The sequence below is a fragment of the Protopterus annectens genome, chromosome 2.part0, assembly GCF_019279795.1.
Source record: "Protopterus annectens isolate FY-2018-M chromosome 2.part0, PAN1.0, whole genome shotgun sequence".
Classification (NCBI taxonomy): Eukaryota; Metazoa; Chordata; order Ceratodontiformes; family Protopteridae; genus Protopterus; species Protopterus annectens.
This window is the reverse complement of record NC_056728.1, coordinates 971,396,772-971,420,470: the sequence shown is the minus strand read 5'-3', so window position 1 is coordinate 971,420,470 and position 23,699 is coordinate 971,396,772. Positions and strand designations below refer to the sequence as shown.

Here is a 23,699-nt window from a genome sequence, read left to right as displayed (position 1 = left end):
TTCCTTCCTCCCTTTTTCCCTCACATTCATTCCCCCTCCACACTTTCTTTAATCTTGTCATTTCTCCCCCCCCCAAACACACAACCCCCCACACACTTTCTTTAATCTTGTCACCCCCAGAATTTAACTGAAGCAAAGAGGAATTTAACCGAAGCCCCCCCCAACACCCCCCACACACACACTTTCTTTAATCTTGTCATTTCTCCCCGTCCCCTTTTGCATAGCATTCATTTAGGGCATTTGATATAACATCACATAGTCTTATTGTCAACTGTCTTTATATATGTGTACATTTTACACATATAGACATACACATACATATTTTATGCGTTATCCGCTTACACATATTTTTTCATAAATGCACACATGCAACATCATAGTTCCATATCTTTTTTCCACTTCTACTAGTACATGACATGGATATTTGGATGCATGCATTCCACACATGACATGAGTGGATGCACATTTTAGCTCTGTTAAAAGAATAGAAATATTATTTCTTTTTATGTATAAAGCATGTTTATAAGATTGATTGTTTAGCAATACAGCATGGCTGACTATATATATATATATATATATATACATATATATATATATATATATATATATATATATATATATATATCTATATATCTTATATATATACATGCCATATATTTTATGCTTTATATACATTTTTTATGTTTTATTTATGATTTTAGAAGCTGCTTACAACAAGCTATGCTTGAAATTAGGGCAGTACCTCCTCTGTCCCTTTAATTTTTAAATAATGTATGCACTTCAATTAACTGAGGATGTGACATCATTGCATTTTTAATGTTTGTATATTTAAATGTTTGCACCAAGCACTTTAGTTGTTATTGGCCTGAAGAAGACCACAAGTTGAAAGCGCTTGCCGTTTTTACTTAATAAATATTTATAACCTCCGCTTAACGCTTGTATTTACTTGATTGTGCATGACAAGCTTTTGTTTTGTGGAGTGGTACTAACAAGAGTTTGTGGCTGTACTACTAGGAAGAGGAACACACCCGCTGGTTTTGGGTGTCAGCAATTGCCTGCATAGGCTGTTTACATTGAGGAGACATCTGAACCTGATTCGTATTGTATTTGGAACTTTACAGTGAACTACTTGGGATATAAAACCTACTCTGCACATTGCTTCCCACACATTCTCTCTTTTTTCCTTCTTAGCAACAGTACGTTTTGTGGGAAGTGGAATAACACGTGAGCGTTTTTTGGATTTTATATCCTTTATGCAGTCTGCCGTATTCATAATGGCTATTCCCCCTCCCTTATCTACAGGTCTAATAGTTATATTTGAATTTATCCTGAAAGACCGTTGTGCTTCAATTTCAGAACAAGTCAAATTAAAATAAGTACAATTATTTTTGCCATATAAAAACTCATATGCATCCTTTTCACAAGCTTTCACAAACCAGTCAACATGGGAGGGTAATGTTGGAACATAAGAACTTTTAGGTCTATAAACTTATAAGAGTAACTCATTTTTTGATACTGTCCCTTATTAAACATAAGTTTCAGGCTGAGATTACGTCGAAACATCCTAAGGTCAGTTAATAAATTACTAATTTCTGTCCTGGTGGATGGAATAAAGGAAAGACCTTTATTCAGTAAAGAGAGTTCAGAAGGAGATAGCACATGTGTTGATAAATTGAACACCAAGTCCTTTACCTTTTGGTTCTCCTGTTGGCTTTGTTGTTCTCTTCAGAGTATTTTCTTTTTTGTCGACCCTGGCTGTTGTATCTCATTTGCGATTTGTGGTACGACTTCATGGGTAGTGGTAAAAAAATGTTCAACGTTGAACGGTGGCAATACCTTCGGTCTTGCTCCAGTACCTAAGTTCAAAAACGCCTGCTGGTTGGGAGGAGTCGTTGAACCTAGTGATGTGACAGGAAATGAATTAACAGAACTGGCTACAGTATTGCTGGATTGCGGTTGTTCTACTAATGCATCACAAAAAGATAAATGCTCAGATTCAGCTTGTGTAGACACTGTTGTTGCATTAGTAGGATTAGGCTTATGTTCAATTCCCTCTAAATCCCTTTGAAACTTTTTTCTTTAACAATTCATTCTCTTTAATGAGTTTACTTTGAATAAGAAAAAACTTAGATTCAGAGTTCTCTGAAGATATATTGTCTTTTACTTCAAAAAGTCTGAGGGAATGTAATTTCCAGTCAGCATAATCAGGACCCTCAGTTCCTTTGGCTCTCTGCACCCTCAGGCAACTTTCGAAATAAAGATCGTCCCACTGCAGCCTCTTTAATTTTAAAAGATTTTTCTTAAGCTCTTTAAAAGTTTCTGCTAAACTCAGGATTGTACTGCCATTAGCCATGGAAATCATTCCACCAAAAGGGTCCAGTGGTGGCGCTAAACATCCCATTAGGGGATGCAAAAGATTCTAGTAAATGGAGTTGACACATATGAAAGCATGGTGATTACTGACTATGTAGGACAAAGATCGCTACCAAGGTCAGCCCTTTTCAATGTGCAAGTCACATTGGCAGAATATCTGGAAGGATGTATATGTCTCTTTGATTATGTTAGGTTTGCAGTAGGACTGATATTCAGGAAGGTATGGAAAGGATGCAAATGGATTTGAAAGTTTACAGCAATAGCCTAATAAAACATGTCAGGTTATGTTCAGTGTAATGTGATGTGTCTAACATATTTTAATTTATTCTATTTGTATATTTGTTTACTGGTGTAGTACACTGCACAATTGACCAAGTTCAGGTTCAGATCAGGTTAATAGAATACAAAAGGAGTACACAGCTGGGGGGAAGCAGTAGCAATGACAGAAATACAGCTGAAGTTATGGTACTTCGTAAATGAACTGATGGTAAACAGCAAAGAAAAGACAAGTGAAGCACTGGCATACACTGGAAAATGTCAGCATTAGACCTTCTAAATAGACAGCTGGTAAATACCCCATCTGACGTTGTGTGTGCAGTTGTGCAGAGTTCTTTTTAACTATGGCATAGAAATTGCTAAGACTAAACAGAGCAAGACAATAAAAATGGTGCAAACTTGTAACCTTATGAAAAGAAAGACTACAACTTAATAAGCACAGTCCTGAAGAAGGGAGGTGGGGAGGAGGATACTAACATTTAGACATCTTGAGTTAGTGCATCCTGTCCATCTGAATGCAGTCTTTAAAAATAAGGTACGAGTCCAGAAGGTAGTATGTTAAGACACTATTTGAGGATGCAAAGTGGAAAGCTCAGTGAAGATGAATATTTTTTCACTGAGATATAATTGAAAGAGCATTCATGTGGAGGTGGTAGTGTCAGAAATGGGTCTATATTACCTCGTTGAAGGGTCTATTAAGCGAACACCCTTTGATCGACCCGTAAATGTCAAACTACGACAAGTGCGAATGGCCAAGTAATTGATTTTTTTTTCCAGTTAAAAAAAAAAAAAAAATCAAACCCTAAGAAGTGGGGGGCACACCCCTCTAACTAAGTATACCAATTCCAAGATCACACTACAGTGGAGGAAAGGGCAAATTCCCGATAACGGCCAAGCGATTCTTTCCCTTGGGAAGAAATTAGCGTACTTGGCCGTTCAGTCTTTTCATAGTTCGACATTTACGTGTCGATCAAAGGGCGTTTGCTTAACAGACCCTTTGACAATGTAAATGGGACCCTCAAACTGATATGATTCAAGCATGTATGTTACAGATGTAGCACAGTTCTCATGCTCAGCGGAGAAAACGTTAGTGTCTAATTTATTATGAACAGAAGTGATAGTAGATAGCAGAACCGTAATTCAGTGGAAAATGCACCCTATATAATTTGTGTGGCTTTTCACCTTTATCATTTTTGATATGTTTATTTATTTAATGTGATTACTGAGAGAGTGTACTGATCTCAGTGGACCATATACAACTACAGCCCAGGTGTACATACCACAACGTAAGACCAACAAGAGAGAGAAAGTTATATACAACACTTTTACAAATGAGACATTAAATGACATTATAAAACTAGTGGGTGTAGAATTACCAAACTGGTTTTGTGGCTTCGTGGAGCTGAAACTTTTGCTGAAAAATGCACGAGTGCATTACATTGCCTTAAGTCTGCAATGATATAGTAATTTGCATGCTAAAAGTTGCAGTTGTATGGGTTTTAACTGTGATCATTGGCTGCTGCTGTTGGATTGCAAAAACATTGCAGTGTGTTGCAATGTCAAGTTGCATCTCAAAAGTTATAATTGTATTATTTTTAAGTAGTGCTTACTGTTACTGAATGCACCTGTTGTATCACAGAGTCTCATTACATGTTATATGTATGCATGAACTGCTCCCTCCTAGCCAGCACTGATAGTGGGCTCTGCCCTGTTCGAGCAGCCATTTCTAAAGCAATAGTAATTGCTGCTGGCATTCTCTCAGTTTGAGGATGACCTCTGCTATGTTCCTCTGGTGGATCCTGTTGAATAAATCGTGAGAAGGAATGCAACCACTACCAGTAGAAATAAAAGTAATGTTTGGGGGTAAGGTTTACTACACAAGTGTTTGTTCTTTTACTTTGATAGCAGGTGAACAAGCTTGTCACTGGTGACTGTTTTCAGTCATAACCCTCACCCAGTTTAGTAAAACATAGTAGCAGCAGTAGTATAGCATTTCATACTTTGTGTTTGTATCAACAATTATCTTCTCTTTTGAGTTGCATTGACTTAGTCTTCTGGGATTGTCTTTTAAAGCAGATACATGTAGCTTTAAACAATGAATCAGTTTCAGTGTTCTTCCCTTTTATTTTGATTTCTGTGTATTTGAGCAATAAAACCGGGCATAGATTGCCAGATGACCTGGAAGTGCTCTTGAATAACGATCTCAGATTTAGCACTTTTTATTGCCTGTCACAGAGTAAAGACAAGGAATAGATGACTTGGAATTTAATTTGGAAGCGGTTGCTAGTGGGTATTGTAGTTGTGGTGCCATTTATAGCATTTCCCTTTGGACTGGTATCTTCCTTGCATCTTTTTCTTACTGATACTGAGTGAATAGCCTAGAGGGGAGTCAGTGCAATAATGCAGTAGTGTTGCTTCACTGCCATAAAGCGAGTGAACCCAAATATCCAGCCATCCCCTTTTACATGAGTCAGCCTGTTGCTGCTTAGCATTAAAGCAAAATGTCATATGCACATCTAGGCCTACCAGCAAATGATCTGTGCCTTGCAGATGGTATCCCCACCAAACAGAGGCAGTAAGCAGTGTATGCTAGTACTTAAAAATATGCTACACAAAGATATCCTCTACCAGTGATGTGTAAGCTGTGGTGTGTGTGTGTGTGTGTGTGTGTGTGGTGCTGAAGGTGGTGGTATCATTCTGTAACTGCCTCTTAAGGGCAGCCATTAATTTTGTCTTGTAAAGAACATTAGGAGAAACATCTGAATAGCTTTAAAATGTTATAACATTGGATGTTTTTTGTTTGTATTTATTTTGTTTGGTCTTATTATCTTTATAAGTTCTTACCTGTGGCGCTTTTCTGCTTCTAGAGTGTGACTGGAGTTGCAATGCTTGCAGTGGACCACTTGGAACGGATTGTTTGCAGTGCATGGATGGCTACGTTCTCCAGGAAGGCACCTGTACTGAACAGTGCTCAGCAGGGTTTTATAAAAAGGAAGACAAATGCTTCAGTGAGTGCTCTTTTTCCTATCTATAAAGTCAGATTTATCTTAAAATAACATTTTTCTAATAGTAATTTTTGGTAGCAGTAACATCCAGTTTGTGAATAAAGTTACTTTTCCTTGCTGCAAGTGCAGCAGTTGAAGACTACTTGCAGGTTGTGGGACATAACTTTGTAAAAGCTGTAGTGCCACTTCGTATAGTAAACATGCATTTCTGTATTAACTCTTTCCCTTCCTAGTAGGTTTTTAATGGATGGAGGTTTCAGCAGCTGAGTACTGAGAAGTGCTGGGTTTGTTGAAGCCCTAGACCCAGTCCACTGTCCTGATCACTTATTTATGGCAAACACTTGCACATTGATGGGTAAGATTAAGTTATTGCAGCTGTATTTGTAAATCCAATTTTGCTGATCATGTTTTAGACTAAAGTTGCTTGTATCAAAGAGTTGTTGTGTTACACTGGATTTTACTTTTGAAATTTTCATTATCAGAAAAGTGATGTTATATAGTCTCCTCACAAGAAAAACTGCAGATTTCAACCAATTTAACAACACCCATTGTTCTTGCTGGAAATGAACTGTATTTATCCCAGCTCCACATCCTGTTCTGGTAAATTTCTTAATTTTCCATTTTTGCCATCATATTTAAATTTTGTCACTGTTTCTGTCCCCACCTGCTTTACTGTGGAGATCTAATACGTTTTTGTCACTTGCGTACTGGCATATTTTTGAAGATTTCCTTGAAATTAGGAATTTTTGTTTCATGTCTTTTTCTTTTTGTGCATGCTGCCTATTGTCTGGTGGTAATTCAGGGTTTCATTTGAATGCTGTCATAGAATTGCCCGCTCTCCATTCTTATGTCTTGTGCTTACCTTCTGCTTTGTTTCCTGTATAAAAAAAGGTTCTAGACATTGCTGGCTGTAAGTGGTCACCGTGACAACAGCTACAAACCTGCGCTGTCAGCATTGACTCTCTTAGGACACTGTAGAGGAAGGTCTAAATAAGAAGAAGATACATTTGATAAGTATTAAAAGTTCCTCAAGTATTTTTTAGGCATTGTAAAAAAAAAAGTCTTTATCCCATATGGCCACCCAGGACTTGGTAAGTTAATATTTGAAATGATGCAATAAAGGACAAAGCCAGCATGGCAGAAAACTAGCAAAGTAAACAGATAATCTGCAGTGTTAGGTGGAGACCAGAAATTGTTGCATGTAAACACCGGACTATTATTTCCAATTTTATTATAACAAGACCAAGGTTAAGCACTTTTGTCCTTCCCTACAGAGGACCTCATCAGAACCTGGTACCACACTCCCAAAGAATCATTTTATAATCAAATGCACTGTGTCATATGAACAAGTAATCAATTATGTAACAATCAAACTAAAAAACTTGATCCAAAGCCATCCTATACTTTTAAAAATGAATTATAAGCCTGTAAAAGTCTAAGTGTCTAAACAAGCATACAAAGAAATTAATTTAAACATTCCAGTACTGCAAGTATGTTGTGATTTAAAAACCAAGAAATCTGAAATACAATTTATAAAAATGGACAGAAAAACAAAGTGTGAAGATAAAAAAAAAACTGCAAGTAAATTAAAAGGGAAATGTTTTTTACCCTAATTTTGTATCAAACTTTTGTAAACAATCATTAAAGCTTAGATGATCTAAGTTTTTAACACAGTACTTATTTAATCCCAGGGGGTTGAGACCGCATTCAATGAAAATTGCCACGGAATTTAAATGTATTGCATTAATGTTTCCTATGGCCCTCCATGGGGGTTTTCAGGGACTTAATCTAAAACTGCAAACTTGAGTTGTGTGTGGTCTGGGTATAATTTCAAGTGCTTGCAAAATGCATTATTATAGTTACATTTTTTTATGTCATAAGTGTTCATATATCCTCTTAGCAAGTGTTCTTTCAGTTTTACCCAAGTAAAAGGTTTTGCATTTTTCACATAAACCGGTGTACACCACTCCCTTAGATAAATAGTTACAATTCATAGGTAGATTAGTAATCCCACCTCATATTTTATTTGTGTTAACACCAAATATGTGTTCACATTGACTACAGTGTCCACATTTGTTTATATTAATGTTGTTGTGTGCCTTTGATTCATTAAAATTAATCCTGTTATTCTATTAAGTGTTTTAGAAATTCTGTCCACTCTTAAAAACAAATTGAGTACGAGCCCCTAAAATATCACTAACTACTTGAGCAAACTTAAAAATACCCCAGTTGTTAATAATTATTTTAATGTTAAACAATCTAGAAAGTATTTTTAAATTAATGCTGAGTTAAATGGTCTTTTTTCACTCCCCACATCACCCAATGAACTGACACCTTTGTCTTTCTCAAGGTCCTTACTCAATAGTATTTTAAACCTTTGCCTTTCCTATTTGACCTCACATCTAATTTTATTAATCATCCTTTCAGGGTACCCCCTTTCCAAAAACATTTTACCTAAGAGGTCACATTCTTTTTCAAAATCCAGATCAGAAATCCTTCTTGCCAATCTTGCGTATTGCCCCTTAACCAAACTTTTTCTATGTGCTAATGGTGGTGATAACTAAAATGTAAATATGAATTCAAAAATGTTGGTTTCCTATAAATATTGGACACAAAACCTCTGTCTTTTTGCTGATCAGTACATCCAAATAATGTTCAAAGAATGCTGATATGTAAATCTTAAAAATTCAGTAGTAGAATTAATTAATACCCCAAAAATTTATCCAGGACATCTATAATGTTGGTCCATAATAAGAAAATGAACATATAAATTCCAACAATTATGATGTTTTAAATTAAAAACATATTTGTGCTCCCAGGATAACTAAAATGGAAAAATTTAGGGCACAAAATAGATACTGTTGTTATTTAAAACAAGTTCCATTAACTCTATCAAATGGGTCTCCTTGTTTAAAAAATCAAAACTAGACACTACCTCAGAGATATATTGTAAGCATGTGTCATGAGGAATCACAGAGAACTGTCATGTCTGTAATGACAAAAAGTATTTTGTCACTATAAAGTTGCTTTTTCAATGTGCTTAAAAAATCCTAGGAATCCTTCAAGAGATGAGGGGTTTTTTTTGTGTATAGCTTTAATTTTCCATCAGTATATGCTGCCAAGGGATAGGTTTTAGAACCCTGGACAGCTACTTTTGGTCTAAGGTGTGTCATTTAAGGGATTTATGAATGTTGGATATTCCAAAAATTGTAGGGTTATGCGGTTTTTCACACCTCAAGAAATTAAATTCACTAGGGTGATCTTCTGCAAAACCATATCTTCAAGAAACAAATCTATGCATTTGTATTATGGATTAAAAGTATTTTGAGATAAGGGAATGTACCTTTTAACATCAAATAAGATCTTGAACGTTTTAAGATAATAATTAAAAACCTCCATTAGAACAATTCCTTCCCCCTTGTCAGCTTTCATAATGTGCACCATTTTATCTAGCATAATTTGTTCGCAAATCATCATTTCTTCCACAGGTAAATTATCAGCTCTATAATTCTTATTCCTGTTGTATGGGTAAATGTCCCTGTTAACATATTTGTTCAAACAAATGAAAAATGAATGTCCCAGATGGTTGTAGGTACTTTTCCTGTAAATTGTTGACTCATTTTCCCTATAAACTCACTGTTCATAGTTAATGCATGATTCATCTTCCTAGGGAATAGTCTAAGCTTAGTTAAGCAGTCACCTAGGTATCTATGCTACTGTAGTTCTTCTTCTTCCGGCTTCTCCCGGTTAGGCGTCGCCACAGCGGATCACCTATCTGCACATGATTGACAGTGGAGTTTTATGGTGTCGAGTTGCCAGCCCAACCTTCCACAGAAGGCACACACCAGCTCGCACTCATGCCTAGGTGCAATTTAGAGTGTCCAATCCACCTACAGCATGTCTTTGGGATGTGGGAGGAAACCGGAGGACCCGGAGGAAACCCACACGACCAGAGGGAGGACATGCAGACTCCGTAGAGAAGGCACCCCAGCCGTGGATCGAACCGGAGAACCTCTTGCTGTGAGGCAGCAATGTTAACCGCTGCACCACCGCGGCCGCCCTATCTTTGCTACTGTAATTAAAAATGTTAAAACAATCCTTAGTACAAATAATGCCATTTTCATTAAAAATTTCGCAATCCTCATTTAACCCCTCCAAGGACCATTTCTGTGGGAATCCTGCTGGTACCTGTAAGAACTGTTGGTGGTGTTCTTTCCCCTCACTCTGTTGAAAAATGCCAATTTCTCACACATTTATATAATTCACATGTTTTACATGGAAAGTCAGCAGACCCGTTATTCGGTAGATCTCTGAGGAAAGCAAGTATGAACAAGTCTTCTCGGGAATCGGTTTGTGTCTTGCAATTAAATAGCAGCTATACTGCATTTGTGATGAAATGAAACGCTTTACAAATCTTTTTGTCATAATAAAATAATTTGAAGATTATTTTCTTCCTTCGGTAACTCTCAAATTTGCTTTGTGTATTTTCCCTTCAAATCCTAGGAAAACATCATGATGAGAGGTGGCAGAGGAATTCCTGGCAGTCTTACTAAAGGATCATAGTCAAGTGCTGTCTGCTGCTGTAAAATTGTCATTACCACCTCTCCTGTATATGTCTCATTTTCTTACCATGTAACCCCCCCCAGCTTAACACAGTAGGCTTTTGTGTGATTTGTAATGCTAATTTCAAATCCTGTTTGTTTTTTTTTTATTCCTTTTTCAATACTTGTTATAGTGGTATACAGTATTCCTAAATTCTGCCCTTTTATTGCACTCTGTTTCTTTTCATTAACTGAAGCAGTACTTTTTTCTTTACATGGTTGCATTCAAAGACCATCCCAGAATGTACCTGAGCCATCAAGCATTGCTGTAGATTACATTTTGGATTGAAAAGTCAGATTTGCCTGTTTCTTTTGTGCACCTTCTATTTTTTCTTTTCTGCTAATGTATAAGAGATGTAAGCAATGATTTTTTTTTTGTTTTTGTCAGTGATGATCCAGTGTTGGTCAGTTTTCATCTGATTCAACTTTTGGGACTCTGATCTGGCCTCAGCATCTTTAAACCTTTGGATCCAGAGCTCTGACTCCTTCCATACACATAATTTCCTCACCACTGTCATTTTACCTCAGATCTCGTTTGCCACTTCAACTAAATGGTTGCAGAGGCTCTTAGCTTGCTTGTTGGGATAAGTGTTTGTTCGAATTTATTACTTTACATTACTAACCTTTTACTTACTTATTTAATTACCTTTTTGGAAATGACATTGTCATTTTCCCTCCCGTCTTATTTAAAGAAGAAAAATGTATGCAATAGTAATACATTCTTTTGCCTAGTTTGCTATCTCCTTTGTATTGACTTAACTTTTACTTGATTTAATTGGAGATGTAGTTCTTATTGTTAGAGTAGGGTTTTTATTCAAATTTGTACAGTCTCTTAACAACTTTTATGATGTCAGATAATAGTTTTAAGAAGTGTGGCTACAAAATTCCTCCTCCGGAACTTCACTCCCTGTACACGCACTGTTTTTGAGTGGTGCACCTTGAAACACAGTGTGAAGCCTGTGCTTCCTTTGGTCATAAAGCTCTTCAGAGCAGAAAAGATAAACTCATGTTGAAAGGCCTCCGTCCATCATCCACATCTTCAGTAGTTTCTCTGTGCCCTTCAACTCCCAAGAGAGAAGGATCCAATCCCAGGCAGTAAGGCTGTCGGGAAGGGGATTGAGAAACCTAAAATGTGGTCTCTGGACCCCCCCCAGCTTCCATGAAGGTGGTGCCAAAAATGCCTCAGTCTTTGGTTCAGAAACCTAAGATCCACTTTCCATCTCCAACCAGGTTTTTTGGTCCTGATCTGATCAGTCCTCAGGTGCATTTTCCCATTCTACAACAATGATCTAGGGGTTTGTCAATTGCTTTTTCCAGGTCTGCCCATTCTGCTAGGAGTCTCACAAAGCTGATGACAGAATAATGCAGAAATTCCTCCAGACACAGATAAAATTGGGGGTCCTCCTGGCTCAGTCCCCTCAGAGTTGGGAACATTACCATCAACCTTCCCTCTTCTATTCCATTGCAGGTGCTTCATTCGAAACTGAAGCCCTCTAGTCCAAACATTCCAGAGCACCTATTTGAATGGCAGTCGTGCCATCCACTTTGGCTGTGTCTCTCTCAACTTCACACCTCTCAAATCTAGACAAAAGTTGGAGCCGAAGCTTTAGAGCTGATGTCTGAGGAGAGGGACCGACTCCAAAGTTGTTGGAGCCATCCATTCCTCTTGGATCTGATGTCAGCCTCAGTCAGTGAGGGTTGAGACTTTGGGGTTTTTCTATCAACTTTTAGAGAGACGTATTCGGCTCCTGTCTCTTCCATGGCCTTCAAGGCCTTCCAGTGGATCATCTCACATTTGAGAGATCCAACCCAACCTCAAATGTATTCTGCTACAGAATCCACTCTTCCTTGTTGACAGGGACAGTCAGCCTCCAAAAGTCTTGGGGGAAGTACTGCCTTTGAGTTCTCAGTCTGATTTTGACCTATCACCAGGTATTCCTTAGTGACAGTTACATAGAAAGCAGACATGCAAATTGAAGCACTTGGACGGATAACCAGAATATTTCACAGAACACACAGATTTAGAGGAAGTGTAAGTTTCCCCAAAGATCCCCCTTTGGAGATGTCTCCTTTGGCAGAATTGTAGAACTGGTCAAAGAGAAAAGGGGGTTTGGTTCACAGATATGTCATCCCCAGAAGGATCTGTGTTTCTGGAGGCTTTTGGAGATGACTCTTCTACATCCTGGGTGGTCCCCCCCCCAGTGTCCTTATTTATGTAATGGCTTAGTGAGCTTGGAAGAAGCCTAATACAGCAAACCCCATATGAAAGAAATCTGACAGGAATATGGCAATGCCAAAATACAGGCTTTATTGGAGTAAGGGTTCCCTGTGGATGCTGTAATCATAGCTGCAGCAACAAATAAGGAACTCTCAGAGAAGAGTTCATCTGTCCATCACCCTAACAGGGAGTCCCAGGCTTAGGACAGATTTGCAAAATGGACATATGCTTCAGCGACTTTTCGCTGAGAACACTCAAGTATGTAACTATGGGAAGGATCTGAGGTAGGCTGTTACTGCTGCCGTGCATTTGGTAAACACCCAGGGGGCTGTGGTGAATCCAAAGGGCAGAGCTCTGAATTGAAAATGACTGGCTTACAGCCAGAAACGGAGAAATCTACTGGAGTGTATGTGTATCTTTATGTGATAACAGGCATCCTGGAGATCAGTGGAACACATTTATTTATTTGCCATTTGTTAACCAGGTTGGTCTGGCTGGGCCGATGCCCTTTTTCAGCAGGGAACAGCAAGGATTTTTTTTTCTCAATAAATTAAGTATTTAAGTATACAGTCATGAGGAGATATGTACAGCAAAAATTGATACATTTTATACAATGTTTGAAGAGAAAGAAAAAAAAATAAACATAGATATAAACTGTTATGTGCCAGCCATCGTCCTTTTTGAGTAGAGGCAAAATTGTTGTCTGGTTCCAGAGAGAATTGACCAAAGAGTTCACCAGATAACATGCCAGTGGATATCTAGAAGAGTGTGGAATCCCAGCTTTCTAATTTATCTTCTGTTTCAAATGTATCCATGCATCTGCTTTCAAATTCAGCTGATGAGACAGCCAGAGAAGCAGGTATCGGTATAGCTTTATGCTAGGATGTGGTTGTGTGATTTTGCAGAGGGCTTTAAAACATCCTTCATCATTGCTTTGGTGCCATATTTTTTGGTCCAAGAGTTAAGGAGACACACTGATAAGAAGTGTCCAAAATGGTAGGACTCTCTCTGCCATTGGAACCCATTTCTCCACTGCTCAGAAAACCTTCTGCAGGAATTGGTGAGGAGGGGAGAAAAACGTTTCCAAAAATCACAGGGTCCTACTTGGGACATTTCTTCAGACAGATATTCCTGCAGCAGAGGAGGAGGTAACTTCAATGGACATTACTCAAGAGGCAGAAATGGACCACAAAACCAAGGATTTCATGGACCCTTTTCCAATAAATCCTTCCACTGCTTCTGAAGGGTTGCATGACTGCTGCACTCTGGAGGCATTAGGGGAGGCACCTATCCCTCTACCCTCAAACCTGATGGGCCATCACTTCAGATTATTGGATGTTAAGGATAATAACCAGAAGATACTCAATTCCATTTCAAAGACTGCCTCAGGCAAAATCAAGGATTTCCATAGTGCCACCCAGTTAGTTAGAATCCACAACAGCAAAAGAAGGTTTATAGATAATTACTAGGCTGACTGCCCTTGTGGACCATTTTAAGCCTAGCCAATTTCCCCTCAAAATGAAACTTAAATGCTCTATCTTCTGTGTGGTAAACATCTTAACCACTCTGCCAACCCCCAGTCCCCAAAACTGTTGCAAAAAGAATCATCCAACAATCTGGTGTCTACTCCAGGTTCTTTTTAGTTAAAAAAAAAAAAAGACAGGGGCCGTAAATCCAATATTGAACCTGAGCAATTTAATGTCATGAAACAGACAAAATTCTGGATGGTCATGGTACAGTCCATTTTGCTTGTACTCAAAAAGGACTATGGATGGCACATAACAGTATATATCTGTTTATTTTTTTTCCTTCTCTTCAAACATTGTATAAAATGTATCTATTTTTGCTGTATGTATCTCCTCATGATTGTGTGCTTAAATACTTAATTTATTGAGAAAAAAAATTCATTGCTGTAATGGAGCTTTTCTCCTCGGGTCTCTGCTGAAAAAGGGCATCTGCCCAGCCAAACCAACCCAGTTAACAAATAGCAAATAAATAAATAAATGTGTTCCATTGATTTCCAGGATGCCTGTTATCACATAAAAATACACAGACACTCCAGTAGATTTCTCCATTTCTGGCTGCAAGCCAGTCATTTTCAATTCAGAGCTCTGCCCTTTGGACTCACCACAGCCCCCTGGGTGTTTATCAAATGCACGGCAACAGTAACAACCTACCTCAAGTGTTTCCCATAGTTACACGATTCACTCCTCAACTCTCCAGCCAAGAATCTACTAATTGTCCAAATTTTAAATGAGGCTTCCACAATGGAATTTCTCAGTCCAGTGGTCTCAGCACCCTGATCAAGTTAACCACAGTAGGCAGAACCCACGTAAAATGGTGGATCACATCAGCATTGATAACAGTTTGTCTGTTCTCTCCACTCTCCCCTATGGCAGTAATTACCAAGGATGATTCACGTTTAGGGTTGGGGGACATTACGAGGGGTAGGCTGTTCAAGCTACATGGACACCCTTGGATACTAATCTCCACATCAGTCTTCTGGAAATGAGAGCTGTTCTTTTGATGTTGAAGGCATTTCAGGACTGTCTTCCAGTGAGTGCGATTACATTCAAAACGGACAACATATCAGTGGTCTGGTACATCAACAATTGGGAGGGAGCCAGGTTTTACCCTTTGTGTCGAGAGGCCATGAGCGTTTGGCAATGGGAGGTGTCTTCCCATCGCTTTGTAATACCATCACACATCCTAGAGACTTGCAGTGTACTAGGAGACAAATGCTGTGTTTTGCTATTGGTTGGTCCCTCAATACAACAGTGGTGAACAAAATCTTCAGTCACTGGGGGCAACCTTGCTGTGAGATATTTGCCTCCTACCTGAACAGCAAATGCAGTGGTTACTTTGCCCTGACCCTTCCAGAGGGACAATTACTGATTGGGGAGAGGGGTGCTGTGATCTACAATTTGCCCCCACAGGTCTCCTTAATGCATTCCCTCTTACTAAAGTCATTCAAAAAGCTAGAAGGGACAAGACCAAGGTGATCCTCATTGCCCCATACTGGCCTTGACAGGTTTGGTTCCCATATCTTTGGTCTCAACTGCGCAGTCCACCCTGGACTAATGCTCAGGTGCAGGATCTGAGCTCTCATCCTTCTGAGTATCCTCTCCCAGACTTAGACTTCTTGAAATTAACCCCCTGGTTAGTCCAATTTTAATGATGTCCAGGAATGCCAGGTTTACAGAAAATATTGTTCATATTCTTTCTGCTTCACAAAAATGTAGCACAAGAAGAGTGCATCAAAGTTAATGGAAATTGTTTTCTTACTGGGCTATAGGGAGTGGTTTGGACCCATTCTCAACTCACCATTCCTCTGTTTTAGATTTCTTGTCAGAATTATTCCAAAAGGGTTCTACTTTTTCAGTAATCAAAGTTCAACTGGCAGCCATTTCCATGTTTCACATTGGCTGTAACAAGACTGCAACAGCTATGTTAAAGGTGTCAAAGGCTTTCCTTAAGGGAGTTTTTCTTCACCCTCCTGTATGAGATCCTGTACTCCCATGAAACATCACAGTGATGCCTCAGGCTCTCACATAAGTCCCACTTTGTGCCAGCAGGTTCAGGGATCTTCCATTCTTGACATGACAGTCTTTTTTGTGGCAGTCACTTCTGCTAAGAAGATTTCAGAACTTCTACCTCTTTCATGTAAACCACCTTATTTCACAACGACAGCGTTTTTCTGAAACCAAATCTTATCATTCATCCCTAAGGTGGCATCCAAGCCAAACATATCAGACCATCAGTTTGCTTGTATTCTTTCCAGAATTTTCTAATAAAGGGGAATATGCATTATATTTGGTTGACATTAATAGACAACTTAGATTTTATTTACATAGAAGTAAATACTTCAGGAAATCGGACCACTTATTCATTGAATTTTCTAAATCTATACTGGGACATGGAGTTTCCAAAATTGCTTTTTCAAGATGGCTGTCTAGCTGTATGTCCTTTCTTTATGAAATGTAAGGTCTAAACTTCTCAAAGAAAAAGAAAACACATTCTACAAAAGCAGTCGCAGCTTCTGCAGTTTTTAAATATCGAGTTTCTGAATGAGGAGATTTGTGCAGCTGTTACCTGGTCTGCAGTGCATACCTTTTTGTCTCACTATAAACTGGATGTACAATTCAGAACTCATTCCTCCTCTGGCTCTGCTGTTCTCAGCAACATCCTTAATTCCATCTGGGAAGTCAAGTACTTAGGAATTCTTTCCCAAAGGTTGAATCATATGAAAATGGAGAAAATTGGATATGAAAGTTATGTACTTAACCTTAATGACAGATCCATGTTGTCCTATTTTCATCTGGTTCAACATCCCTCCCACAATCTGCTTTCCAAATTGTCACCTACAAGCTCCTTGGAGAATGGGTAGCCTTTATGGGAGTTTCCTTGTCTCTAAGCTCAGCAGGTTAGTTACCTTATTATTCATTTGGTACCCTTGTCCTTCTTTTTCCTATTGAATTATGTTTCATCTAACCACAGTTTTATTACTTGTTGCATATATTCTTACATGGGGCAAACTCGATCTAAGGTAATTTGAGAATGGTGAGGGAATTATGGGTAGGGGAGCCATCAGTGCCCTGGATCCCAAAGATTGAAAATGGCAAGGCCAGATGTGAGTCCCAAAGGATGAACCACACAAAAATATAACAACATGGCTCTAATGTTATGATAAGTATATAACATTCATTTTAATTAGATTTTTTTTTACTTTTTCTGGTTTGGTGCCCCTAAAATCCAACTTTTCCTTCACACTGCCCCTTGAAACTTTCTTCTAGTATGTGAAATTACTAGATATGTATCTCCACATAATGAGAAAAAAAACTTATGAAGATACTTGCATTGTGCATGTGTATTTTCCCTTGACATTTGGCTTATGCATTACATCTTTTTATGATTTTGATAGTTTTTTTTTAATATAGTCTTTATATATTTTAAAGTGGTTTAACATATTGTTTTTAAGTTACCTGGATGAAGTGTAGTACATCAATGATCTGCTGTTCATAGGTTGGCACATTTGCTTTCATATTGACTCTTAAAACAGTTGAGAATTTGTTTTGTAGGATCCACTGACTATTTTAAATTCAGTCAAACTTCCATATCATTTTATGATTTTTATTATAGTATTATTGTGACTTTATAAACATCTTCATTAAATCATCACATGTTAAATTGAGCTAGGAGTTTACATAAATCATTAGCTGTGAAATGTGTTACTTCCTTTTTGTAAAGATCTCACCTCAAGTTTTTTTTGTCTACTTTAGAATATCCAAACTTTATGTTTGGTATAGATGTTGATTTCTAGTTTTTAGTAATTGCTTTTTTTTATCGGCTAGTGGCATTATGTGTAGGAAGGACTTACTGTGTTTGTGAAATTAAGATCCTGGAACTCTGTCTTAAAAATCAGTTCCTTAGTTATTTCCATTTCTACCCCCAACATTTTTGTCAAAGTACTATGCTGAGACATTTTAAAATTTGCCAACTTGTTACATTGCCAAAAAAAAAAACATGCTCTTAATTACTTCTCTCTGTACTCAATCACATCTTCAGCATTTGCTATTTATCTGAGAAAAGTGCTCTGAAGTCTACACGGATATAAAAGTACTCTTCCAAACATGCTCATGCAAAATTTTGTAAACCTTCTGGAGTTTTTATATTGGGAGCCCTACAGATTTCTTCCTGTTGTTCCTTTGTAAGTCATCTTTTTGTTCTCTCTTCACAATATTTTCTAACAACACTAATTTATTATATTGGTCATAGATTCTAACTTATATTAATCATATTTTATATGCTTAGTTAGCCATGTTTTAACAGCATCTTCTTTTCTAGACTTCACTAAATTCTCTACCAGGGGTGATCTTTCACTGAGCACTCCCATCCCTTTCTGTTTGCCTGTGAATATTTTCAATCTCTGATAGGGAAGGTAGTTTCTGTCATGCTGTCCGGATTCCCTCCTTCATAGCCCCATCTCAGTTACCTTCTATATCCATTGAAAAAATACCACTGCTCTAATGGGACTTGGCAGGTCAACAAATGCATAAATAAGTAAATAAAAACATTTCCTCCAGTAAATTCCACTCCCAACTGTTTTCTATACCCTTACTTGCATTTCTCAGTTTTTGCATTTGTTTTCTGTTTAGTCTCTTCCCACACATCATTTGCTGCCATAACAGCAGCCTTTTTAATCCATGCACCTAAATACTTCATCTTATATCCTTATACTATGGGTATTGATGAACCAATTTATTTGTGGGTATGTAGTTTACAGCTATAGCCTTTATTTTATCTTCATTAGTTTTGTGTCTGCAAAAAAAATTGAAACTCCCTCAAAATGTTGGACATCACTAAAAATGTCATTTTCAGATTTATCAAATACAAATTAATATCATCTACAAATAAAGCTAACTTTTCTTGTTAACCATGCAGTTACATCCTTAAATTTGCGAGTCCTTAATTTTTTGGCTAACAGCTGTAAATATAAAGCAAACAACAAAGGGAAAGAGAACGTCCCTTCCTGATTCCTCTTTTCAGTTTAACAGAGAGTAAACTTCCCACTTTACTTCTTGCCTCTGACCCTTCATATGTCCTTATTAACCCCATTACCCTAGCAGGGACCACAAATACTAACATTGCCCTACTCATAACATCCCAGCTGACTCTACTGAATACTTTTTCTGCATCAAGATAGACCAGGAAGAGCTACTTTTTGTTTGAGTCCAGTTCCCTTGGGAACTTCATTTTATTAATATTGTGAGATGTTTACCTTCCCTCCCGAAACCACATTGATCTGTATCTGTCTAGTCTGATAATATTTTTGCCTTTCTGTTAGTTAGGGTAGACACATTTATGTTTTAAAATTGAAATGGGTATAGATGAAGCCAGATCTGACAACTCTTTATGATCTTTGTGAATTACAGCTAGCTTTTTTGTAAGATGCTGGCTCTCCTTTGTCTCCTTTCACAAAATCTTTCAGAACTTTATTTTATTTATTTATTTTATTTTATTTTACATTTGTTTACCAGGAAAGTCCGACTGGACACATGTCCTTTTTCAGCGGAGACCCGGAGAAATGCTCCTGATACAACAGTGCATTACAGACAAAAAACAAAGATCTATACAACTATGATAACATATAGAATGAGTTTTAGAGATGTTTAACAGGAAAATTCTGATCAGTTAGATAAATGTACTTTATACAGTTCCATAAAGACTAAGGTCCTAACAATGAAGCATAATCATAGCATTTTACTTTCTTTTAATTCTAGGATAGTGCAGGCTTGAGATTTGTGATAAGTAAAGTAGAAGTAAAGTAGTAGTCAAATCAGCCACGGGTTGTGCATGGGCAGATCCATTTGCTAAGTAGATAGTTTTTTTGGGATGGCTTAAATATTGTTAGAGATGATGTGGAGGTAAGATTAGATGTTAGAGTGTTCCAGAGTTTACCTGCATAATTTTAGCAGAGGGACTCAGCTGCTTGATTTTTGGCTATATGAGTTTGTACTTGGTTTTTGTTGGAGGATCAGAGGGATCTCGTAGTAGCATAGAGTTGTAGGGAGGGTATTTTATCAGGCCCTGAGAGGATTTTGTGGGCCATAGAAGATTGTATATAGTGTAGGAGTTGTGGAAATTCTAACCAATTGAGTTGCTTGAGTGCAAGGCAGTGATGAATTCTAGCTGAAGAATTAGTGGCGAATCTTGCTATTTTATTGTAGCAGACTTCCAGTTTTTGCAATTCAGATTTCTTGAGGTTAGTAAGAATGAGTGCTGCATATAGTAAGGTGGAGAGTAGATGAGTTTGGGCAATGGCTATTCTGGTATTATTTGTGAAAAAGTGTTTGTTCCTATGTATGGTACCAAGTTTTTTGTGTACCTTTTTAACTGTCTGAGATATGTGAATATCAAGTCTGAGTTTATGGTCAATTTCAATTCCTAATAGTTTTGTGTGCTGACAGGGAGTTATGCAGGTTTTGTTATGGGAGGTAATGTGGAAAGTGTTAGGGGAGGGTGAAGTTTTGTTAGGTGAGAATATTAATAGTTTGTTTTTTGGGGGATTTAAAGTTAAGTTAGCATTAGTTAGCCAGGTCTCTATTTCCTGAAAGACTTTCTGGGTAAGTGATTGCAGTTCTGGTAGGGAGGGTGCAGAGCATATCATCTGCATATTGGATGAGAGATGCGTGAGTGGTTGCAAGGTGGAGATTGTTAGTAAATATAGAGAATAAGAGTGGGGCTAGAATGGAGCCTTGGTAGACTCATCGAGTTCAACTGGTAATAAGGTTGAAAGGGTCTGTTGCCATGAGACAGCTTGTTGATGCCCTGTGAGGTAATCTTTGAACCATGCAATGGTGGAATTACACAAATGGAGGTCTCAGAGGGTGCTGAGAAGGTGGGTGTGGGAGACCATATCAAAAGTTTTTGACAGGTCTAAGAAGATAGAAGATGCAAAGTGATTATTGCTCCTGTGGAGATTAATGATGTTAGTAAAAGACAATAGAGTTGTAGTTGTGCTATGGAATGGTCTAAAACCATGTTGGGTATTGGTTAGAAGTTTGTTATTTAGTAGGTAGTCCGTTACCTGTTTATGAATAACTCTTTCTAGAATTTTTGAGAGAGGTGATGATAATGCAGTTGGTCTGTAGTTATTTAGCTCAGTTGATGTATTTTTTCCCTCCTAACTTCTAAATTAATACAGGAGTGCCATCTGTTCCTGAAGACTTCCGTATTGATTTATATAACACTTTTTATTTCATCTCTTCCTATCCTAGCTGTTAATTATTGAGCCTCATCTTCATGTAACCTTGTCACAGCTAAGGATTTCCCCATATATCTATATATATATATATATATATATATATATATATATATATATATATATATGACCAAAGATGAATGGAAAAACAGTCACTAAGCCCAGTCCACGTAATGTATGCAAAAAAACAAGTTAGAAGGAGCACGACCACCTTGTATCAGCTTAGACTTCCACAATATGAAGAATTCCAAAGTCCAAATAAATAAAAAACAAATTTATTAATAAAAACATTTTATTAATAAATTTGTTTTTTATTTATTTGGACTTTGGAATTCTTCATATTGTGGAAGTCTAAGCTGATATAAGGTGATCGTGCTCCTTCTAACTTGTTTTTTTGCATCTCCCTATTTCCCAGCTTTATACAAAGTCTGAAAAATATTCTGAAATATCAACTGTTTGTTTATTGTCGAGAAGCAGGTGTCAGAATCAAGCTGCTATATCCAGCTGTCTTCAGCATATTTTTTTTTCCTGGAAGATCAAAGACATTTTAATGCAGAACAAGCTAAGGAGGAAATAAAAAAAAAGAAAGAAAAAAGTTTATTCATCGAAAAGTGAGGCAGCAAGTAGTAGGGGGACTCTGCTTCTTATTCTTCTGAAAGTAAAACTTATAGAAATACTTTACCAGTGAAACATTTTCCTGTGTTATAAAGGAAAATGTTTGAGTGGCAGAGCAAAGCACAGGAATTGTTTAGAAGGAGATGATGAGGAAGACAAATCAGCAACACTGAAATTAATGAATAAATGTGAGCTTATAAGGCATAAATTACATTTTTGAATTATGGCTTTGCAAATAAAAGTAGATGAGAAAAGATTGGGCTTTTATCAACTGTTAAACTTGTGGGTGGAGTGTAAAGGATGTACCCCACATTATGTCTTTAATATTTAGAAGAACACTAAAGGGGAAAAGGCAACTGTAAGTAAACAAGTTTTGTTCTTGTTAGTATTTGTATAAAATATTTATTATATAAACTGCATGTTATGTTTATAAAACAGTTTTGTACAATGTGTAGTCAGGGCATTTTAAACGTAGTGGGGAGCTTTTCGTTGACTGTATGTGATAAAGTTATTAAACTTTAACAAGTACCTTTTTAGTTGTAAGAAACATGTTTTACCATATAACAAGAGAACAAAAGCTAAACAGAAAAGTTTAAGCAATATAATGCGGTCTTGGGCTGTGGAGTTTGGGTATAAACATGTACATTTAGAAATAAGATGGTGATTTCTCTTGTGTTTGTAAGGGTGAATGTCTGACTAATGTCCTTGACTTAAGCTGCAAACAAGTTTGCAAACAAGTTTTTTATAAGCCAATAGGCATGAAAAAATACTACAAAATAATGAAAGCCATGACAAATGCTAAGCTTTTTTTAATATGCAGATATTGGCTTGTTTTTTTCTCATTAGCAAATATTCTCAGTGTGAGACAGGAAGTCTGATGCTGGAGCTAGTTAACCAGGGAAATTATGTGCATTCTTTTATAAAGATTCCTTCATGCATCTGCAAGTTGTTAGCTGTTTTTTTTTTCTCATTGTTGACTACTTTTACATGAAGTCAAGGTATCTGCAGGTGCAAGCAATTCGTCTTCAGAGTTCTGAACATTGTTTGCAGAGGGAAATGCAAAATTTAAAGTTACAGTAGTTAGCAGTTCAGTGAAAATAGTTTTAAATTATAGGAATAAAAGATAGTATCCTTCCCAGCAGCCTTAATACTTTAATTCATTCAATAGAACAGTACTTAATTTTGTCTTATTTAAAGGTAGCCAGTCCAGTTTTTCTTTACACTGAAAGTTAATGTTTTCTGAAAATATCAAGTTGTTTTTCAGTTCTGGGAGAGGAATAGGGATAAAAAAAATGACAGAAATTGGTGTAAATGGGGAGCATATACTGTAACATGCACTTTAGCTTTGGTAACCTTTACATTAGACTGGGATATGCCTGTGGGTGCAGCTTTCAGTTTGAGGCAAATGTTCCTGTTTGGAGGGTTCAGTCATTAAAAAATTACATAGTTGTGTGTGTTTGTTCTAAGGGGTGTTTTGATTTTTTATGGGTTTTTTTTAAAGCAAAAATATTGAAAAATGTGACTTATTTTCAAATGTAGATGGAAAGAAGGAACCCTATAAAAGGTCATCCTGCCAAACAGTGTGTGTATGTAAGACAAATGTTGGAAATAAACATTCAAAAACAATGCCCTTTATAGTAAGTGGGAACTATAACTTTTTATCATGATGGCTACTGTATCCATATAATCTTTGAATGTTAATGGCTTTATAGACAGAAAGGAAAGATTATTGACTTTTGCTAAATATGCAGTGGAAATAGTAGTGCTGTAGGAGACACATTTGGATAGAAATGAGCATGTGAATTTGACAAAGAAAGGAGTTTAGGATGGATATTCAGCAGAATGCCATG

General features: G+C 37.2%; 1 protein-coding gene across 1 annotated transcript in view; it reads left to right on the top strand.

The window, feature by feature from the left end:
- Positions 1 to 23,699, top strand: part of LOC122792799 (extracellular matrix organizing protein FRAS1-like) — a 4,352,848-nt gene that overhangs the window by 1,372,211 nt on the left and 2,956,938 nt on the right. The window contains exon 22 of the mRNA XM_044060368.1: positions 5,517 to 5,657. Coding sequence (XP_043916303.1) covers positions 5,517 to 5,657 — 141 coding nt within the window. The remainder of the gene's footprint in view (positions 1 to 5,516; positions 5,658 to 23,699) is intronic.